Here is a 6370-nt window from a genome sequence, read left to right as displayed (position 1 = left end):
ATAAAGCCTTCTTTTTCCGCCTCCCAAAATATTACACTATGGCAAAAGCTATCAGGACAACCATCACAGCATGTGGCCAACTTGTGTAACTCTTGGTGGGTAACAACAAATACATGTTGCCGAAGCTTTGTATTCACCAACATGGCGCAATTGTCCGAGTCGCTCTTTGGTCCGGGCGCTGAGATTGGTTGGGTTCACATGCTACTATCACAGTGTCCAAATAACCGAAGAATTCACTGCTGATGGGGCTGTTCGCTCTCTGTTGGTCTTGGGGGTTATAACGCGGCTGCATGGAGGCTGTTGTGACGATGGGTGGTAGGGCTGAGGTATGGGGATTAAGTCCCTGAGTTTCCGGTTAGGGAATGGATCGGAATACCTACCCATGTTCATGCGGTTCGGTCGCTTGATGGTTTCATGGGCATTGATATAGATCTCATGCTTTATTTACTCACGTATTTTCTTGCTGTGCGAGATGTTCAAAGTGGGTATACAACCGCAAGATAAAATCAGGAACTGTGTCAACCCCCGCCAACTCTATGCTCCTTTTCATTAATACTGTGACCGTGATCCAAGACAGTGAAAAGGCCACATTAATCCCGAGCCAACTGATGACCCTCCACTGTGAAACAACAGCCTGTATCCTCGCCTCGTACAAATCCACGGTGAGTGGTGTGCTGTTCGGCTCATAGCTCCTCTGCAGCAGACTCCAGGCTGCCATGTACGAGAACCGAATCATGGTTTCGGTGTAATTCTCCAAGCTCTGCGATGAGGATATTCCAGTTGAGTTCGAAATGGCCAAACAGGACATGATATCGGAAGTCAGATATAGTGCCTCTCTAACCCATCGCCCTTCCACAATATCTTTTCCGTCCAGGTCGTTGTCATCCGCTTCAATGACATTCTGCTTCACGTATGTGCTTGTAGCAGGGTTAACGATGCCGGCGGTGAAGTTGATCTCGAGATAAGTGAAAGTCTGCTGAGGCTTCACTTCTCCCTTTGCCCAGACGACTGTTCCTCCGAGTGCAACTTCATTGTTCGGCTCCTCAACCCCAAATACATCCACGACATATGGAGGGAAAACCACGTGCTGTGTAAGATAAACGATAGCCGTCATGGAACCGGCCCAGATAAAGGGCGCTGGGTAGGGTGGTTGGTCGGCGTAGACCGTTTCCCTGGTGGTGCTGAAGTTGCCATTTTTGGTCGTCATGACGGGCGGCGTTGGCAGCGTCTTGTTAGTTGGGTCAAATACTAGTACTGTGCCAGGTTGAGTTCGGAGAATGGGAGGTCGGCCTGCTGCGGTGATGATCTCGGAATTGTTAAGGACATTTTCCACGCTCTGCGGCATCGGCTTCTTCGGCCAGGATATGGATTGATGCTTTTGGAAAGAGCTCGATAAAGTTTCTGCGTGATCATGATAGCGATCTATCGAACAGTGGAACTCTATGGATTGCAATTCAGCACAGAGTTTTTTGGAGTCTGGTTTTCCTCCTGATGGCCGGTGCGGACGTCACCAAGAGAACCTTTGCTCGCACTCCATTAGAATACACTATTTAGAAGGTGATAGACTGGCTTGGGTCAGTAAATGACTCAATCATCCGTGTCTTGCTTGACTTTGGAGCCGATATCGACCCCATGAAATATGATTAGGAGCTGCCATCACTTCGTGCTCCTTTACTGCATCAAGTTATTCGGAAACATTTGGTAGAGTCACGCTCACGATGGCCTTGGAGAAACGTCCAGTCCATCCTGGATTTGCTCCTTAGGAGAGGCCCAGACATCAACTTGGCAGACTCGGCCGGAAATGTACCACCTCACATTGCCTGCGAGATTTATACTGAGGAGTCAGAAACGGCTTCTTCAACAAGTCCACCAATGAGCCGCCTCTCTTCAAGCAGTTCGATGTCGGACTTGTCGCTAGATAGTACATGACAAGTTGAGGTTTGGCGGTATCACTCGAAAGCGTCTATTTCAAAAGCTGTTGGCACATGGTGCAATAATCGACGCACGAAACCAAAAGGGTAAAAGTCCCCTGCTGATGGCCTGTAGGAATCATTGTTGTTTGCTGGAAGCCATTCGTTTCCTTTGCAGCAGGGTTCTGATGTGCGCGCTCGCGATCAACGGGATCGATCTTGTGTTGATGTGGTGAAAGAAAGATCTGAGGGTTGTTGGTGCATGAGCGTACGGTCTTATAAAACTGTAGTTGCAGCCAAAAATGCTGTGTTCGAAGTTCATCAGGAGTGTCCAGACCGGACTGGAGACATGATCTCCTAATATGTCTGACGTACAGGTCGTCAAACTCAAAGATTCACAATATCTCGGCCGGCCATGCACCGCTGGTCCCGAACCAAGTTTGGATCCCTGTTGATAACCTCGGGAAGCAAACTTTAGCCTACTACCTTACCCTGATGGAGCTGCCTCCTCCACCGTCCGCCTCTCCATGGCAACATCACCTCGTGTTTTCAAGACATTCGGCTGTTCGGGGTGGTATTCCGCATCTTCTCCCTCCGCCCTCCTGCATTCGGGACCTCCACTTTACCCCTTGCTCAGCATGAATCCACCAATCATTTTACACCCTTCCCACAGCCGAACACGTGCGATGGAGTGTTTTTACCACCATGAGCCCGGCGAGCCGGAACCAGGCCATATTTGGGAGAATGACAAGGCGGGAAAGAGTTAATATAAGGTGCGATCTCCCGTTGTTGCTTTGATCAGGATCCTGTTGTTCTCCAGCTGATCTCATCTCAGTTCGAGCCTCATCTTCTCTGTCCCCTGTTGAGAACCGAATAAATAATGGGTGGTCAAATTGTCAAGGCCGGTTTGGTGGCTCTGTTGAGTGCGGCGCCCGGGTTAGCTGCTGTTACTAGACGTCAAAATGCTGTGAATCTTTGGGGACAGTGTGGTGGGATTGGATATCAAGGGTCGAAGGTGTGCGTTTCTGGTGCTGTTTGCACGGCTTACAACGACTGGTATCGTACGTCTCCCAATCCTGTTCCTGACAACAGATAGCTCCCATAGCATTGCGACTGACAACCATCAAGACCAGTGTGTGCCAGGCTCTCAGACAACAAGCACCACTGCCGCCCCGACAGTCATCCCTACCACCAGCACCAGCACCAGCTCTGTCCAGTCGACCAGCACAAGTGCCGCCCCATCCTCCAGCCCAACCTCCACCGCCAAGTACTTCATCAACTTGTAAGCTCCTCCATGTTGTCCCTGTTGCCCCCTTCCAGCTCGATGAAGATTAACACCACCCCTCAGCGGCGACTCCTACTCCCAAACAGGCTTCGACCCCCTCTCCACCAAACCCTCCCCCTCCAACCCCTTTGGCAACCCACCCCTCCCCGGCTGGACAGCCTCCGGCGGCCTAAACTGGGTTGGCTTCCTCACCTCCCAGTACAACGCCTCCACCCTCCTCACCTACAACTTCGCCTACGGCGGCGCCACCACCAACGCCACCCTCGTCCAGCCCTGGAGAGAGGACGTCCTGAGCTTGATCGACCAAGTCCAGCAGTTCACCGACACCATCGCCACCAAGCCATCCTACGCCCCCTGGACAGCAGAGAACGCTCTCTTCGGCATCTGGATCGGCGTGAACGACGTGGGGAACAGCTGGTGGAAGGAGGAGTATGACCAGCTGCTGAGCGAGATTATGGATACGTATTTTGGGCAGCTGCAGGTGTTGTATGATGCGGGGGCGAGGCAGTTTGTTGCTTTGGGTGTGCCGCGTAAGCTTTCCTTTTTCCTGTTCCTTCGGAGAATTTCGTGCTGACTTTATGAAAAGCGATTCATCGCACTCCTGTCATGGTTGAGGAGACAGAGTGGGCTCAGGAAACCGAGGCTGCCGCTATCGCCAAGTACAACGCTGCTATCGCTTCCCGGGCCGCGACTTTCCAGGCAGCGAATGCTGGGTCGGTGATCAAGATTGTCGACACGGGGGTTGCCTTCAATGAGGCGTTGGATAACCCGACTGAGTATGGCTCGCCGGATGCCAAGTGCTGGAATGGAAATGGGGTTTCGTGCTTGTGGTTTAATGATTACCACCCGGGGATTGAGATTAACCGGTTGGTTGCTGAGGAGGTGGTTGAGGCTTGGGATGGAAGCTTCTTTGAAGGGAAGGTTTGCATCGAGTAGGGTGTAATGAAGGCATATTAAGTGACATGAGACGTGTACATATCATCTGCTGGGTACATATACTGGGAGGCATCGTGACTCGCGTTGTTCTCCGTTTAGCCCAACCACAAGATTTTGTCAAGATATGAATCGGCCCACAACAGTTCCTTGCAAGGCACCTCGACGGGAAAAATATCCAGGCTATCACTTTGGGGAAACCCCAACATCATAAAGTAGCTGCTCCATCCAGGCAAGTGATGTGAAATAAATAACCGCCAACCATGCAGTGGGTGCCATCAACACTAAGCCAAGTGCCACAGAGCCGCTGATGGCGATGAACTTGGGGGAAGAACTCCGATGAACTTGGGGGAAGAACTCTGATGTCCCTCGCCGCCCATCCAGAGCAGAGAGGTTCCAGTTGACTCTCGTCGGTTGAGATCAGTTTGTCCATTGTCGCTTCGACAGAGTTGAAACAAGTTGAAGATGTTGTTTTACTGTGAGGGGTAAACAGGCCGCGTCAAGCTTAGCATTGCGAGGTTCGAATTATTGGCTTGGCGGGTTGGTGAGGCTGAGTTCTCTTCCATTGTGTTGGATGGGATGTTGCATGGAAGTGTGATTTGACCATGGGGAGGCTGTCTTAACCAAGACTTCATGAAAAGACGACATTGGCCGTGATGCGATACTGCGATCGTTGCGGTGGTGCGGCTGTGAACGCTTTCACCAGCTGCAAAGAGATCATAACACGTGAGTGTCACGTGGCAAACGACTTGGAGGACGCCTAGGCATTAGTACGGTCTGGATCAACAACACGGACCGTGCTAAGACAGCGAGAATAACGGCAGCCAACACCAGAACCAGATTGTCGATCTAGAAGCTGTTGCCGTTGCACTCCACTGTGGGATTGGACCCCTGCCATCTCACCTCAGCTAACAGAACGTGAGACTCGGGAAGCAGATCCGGACCTGTCGCGTTGCTGACTGGAGGCCACCCTGATATCCGTGCTAATCTAGGATCAAATATAGGATGCGATAGTACCAGCTAGGCGGAAGCACTAGCGTCTAGGGGAGCTCGGGAGATCATCTTGGACCCTGAATAGTGGATCATGATCCTGGATCTCATCTGAATCACCCCAACTTCATGACTGCCGATCACTTGACGGGTCGCCGAAGGATCGGGGGGGGGAGGACCCTAGAAAAAACATAAGAAAACAAGGCCGCCCGGCTCACAAACAACGACCTACTGCTCTTTCACCCTCGAACATCACCCTTGGAGCCTTTTTCTCGTGGCTCTCGACACCATCCAGATGTTCAACGTCAAGTCTCTTGCGGTCCTTGTGGCACTTGGCGTCCTGCCAGTCACGGCCTCCCAGTCGAATGGGGGTCAAGAGCGGATCAGTGTTTATGCCTGCAAGGACCCCTGGTGGGGTGGTCAATGCCGGACCTTTTATGGCGGCCGCAACGAGTGCGGTAAGCAACCTTTCTTCCTTCTCTCTGAGCAACTAAGGGTTAACAAAGTCCTCCAGTAAACTTCTCTGGCAGCTGGAACGATGTCATCAGTTCGATACGCCACTCTGGAAAAGGATGGCATTGCCAGTGGTGGGAGTAAGTCACAGCACCAACCTTCAATCAAAGGATTTCACATTGTTCTAACCATCATTGCAGACACGCCAACTGCCAGGGGCTGGTGTACCAGAACCAAGACGACGCCAACCTTAGCGATGGGAATGGAAGGTTCGATAACCGTATCAGCTCGTTCCGTTGCGGGTAATCGAGGCGGGTGTATGGTCGAACTTGATGAGCGACAACTCAAGAGATGTTGGAGTGATTGAGGGCATAATGTATAATATAACTGAATACAACCATTGCATTTGTGCAAGTTGATATGTTGTCGAATTTCGTCATCGAGGTCAGAGGGAGGAGAGGGCACATGGTACCCCCGTACCAAACCTCATCATTCAATGAATGCCATTGTTAGGTCAAAAAGCATTGCTTGCTCTGCAACTCGCCCAAAGAACGATTGACAGGTTCAAAGGCACGCAGCCGTCAGCAAAAAAACTCAATCTCATCGCCATCATTGAGTCTGAATGTTAGGTCAACACAAACCTTTGTTATTTGCATTACCCCTTCCGGACACAATCCGCAGAATTTCCATGTTCGCAAGCAGCCCTGTTGCCTTTGTTTGTTGCCCCTCAGCCCAATGGCGGTCGTGATTTCCAGTCCGTATTTTGACTCGAAGAACAAAGAAAATAGCACGCAGCTCT

The 6370-nt window shown here is 51.2% G+C and overlaps 3 protein-coding genes across 3 annotated transcripts; 2 read left to right on the top strand and 1 right to left on the bottom strand.

Annotated features, from left to right (window-relative positions):
• Positions 1 to 448: 448 nt before the first annotated feature.
• QC764_511270 (uncharacterized protein) lies at positions 449 to 1345 on the bottom strand (the record flags this gene model as incomplete). The annotated part of the gene is made up of 1 exon (XM_062948345.1): positions 449 to 1345. The coding sequence occupies one exon, from the start codon at positions 1343 to 1345 to the stop codon at positions 449 to 451; it is 897 nt and encodes a 298-aa protein (XP_062799745.1).
• A 1371-nt stretch (positions 1346 to 2716) lies between these two features.
• On the top strand, positions 2717 to 4268 carry AES1 (hormone-sensitive lipase HSL). The gene is made up of 4 exons (XM_062948346.1): positions 2717 to 2971; positions 3039 to 3192; positions 3259 to 3725; positions 3782 to 4268. Exons 1-4 carry the CDS (start codon positions 2791 to 2793, stop codon positions 4129 to 4131), a joined length of 1152 nt encoding a protein of 383 aa, XP_062799744.1. The 5' UTR covers positions 2717 to 2790; the 3' UTR covers positions 4132 to 4268.
• Positions 4269 to 5363: 1095 nt separating this feature from the next.
• QC764_511295 (uncharacterized protein) lies at positions 5364 to 5966 on the top strand. Its single transcript, XM_062948347.1, has 3 exons — positions 5364 to 5576; positions 5633 to 5711; positions 5772 to 5966. The coding sequence occupies exons 1-3, from the start codon at positions 5414 to 5416 to the stop codon at positions 5875 to 5877; spliced, it is 348 nt and encodes a 115-aa protein (XP_062799743.1). The 5' UTR covers positions 5364 to 5413; the 3' UTR covers positions 5878 to 5966.
• Positions 5967 to 6370: the final 404 nt, after the last annotated feature.

The sequence above is a fragment of the Podospora pseudoanserina genome, chromosome 5, assembly GCF_035222485.1.
Source record: "Podospora pseudoanserina strain CBS 124.78 chromosome 5, whole genome shotgun sequence".
Classification (NCBI taxonomy): Eukaryota; Fungi; Ascomycota; class Sordariomycetes; order Sordariales; family Podosporaceae; genus Podospora; species Podospora pseudoanserina.
This window is presented reverse-complemented; position numbering and strand designations above follow the sequence as displayed.

Bases quoted from the DNA above. Each gene is read 5' to 3' on its own strand.
- AES1 (XM_062948346.1), top strand. From the start codon at position 2,791: ATGGGTGGTCAAATTGTCAAGGCCGGTTTGGTGGCTCTGTTGAGTGCG. The intron at 3,193-3,258 runs GTAAGCTCCTCC...ACCACCCCTCAG, and splicing joins GCCAAGTACTTCATCAACTT to CGGCGACTCCTACTCCCAAA. The intron at 3,726-3,781 runs GTAAGCTTTCCT...CTTTATGAAAAG, and splicing joins TGTTGCTTTGGGTGTGCCGC to CGATTCATCGCACTCCTGTC.
- QC764_511295 (XM_062948347.1), top strand. From the start codon at position 5,414: ATGTTCAACGTCAAGTCTCTTGCGGTCCTTGTGGCACTTGGCGTCCTG. The intron at 5,577-5,632 runs GTAAGCAACCTT...AAAGTCCTCCAG, and splicing joins TGGCGGCCGCAACGAGTGCG to TAAACTTCTCTGGCAGCTGG. The intron at 5,712-5,771 runs GTAAGTCACAGC...CCATCATTGCAG, and splicing joins TGGCATTGCCAGTGGTGGGA to ACACGCCAACTGCCAGGGGC.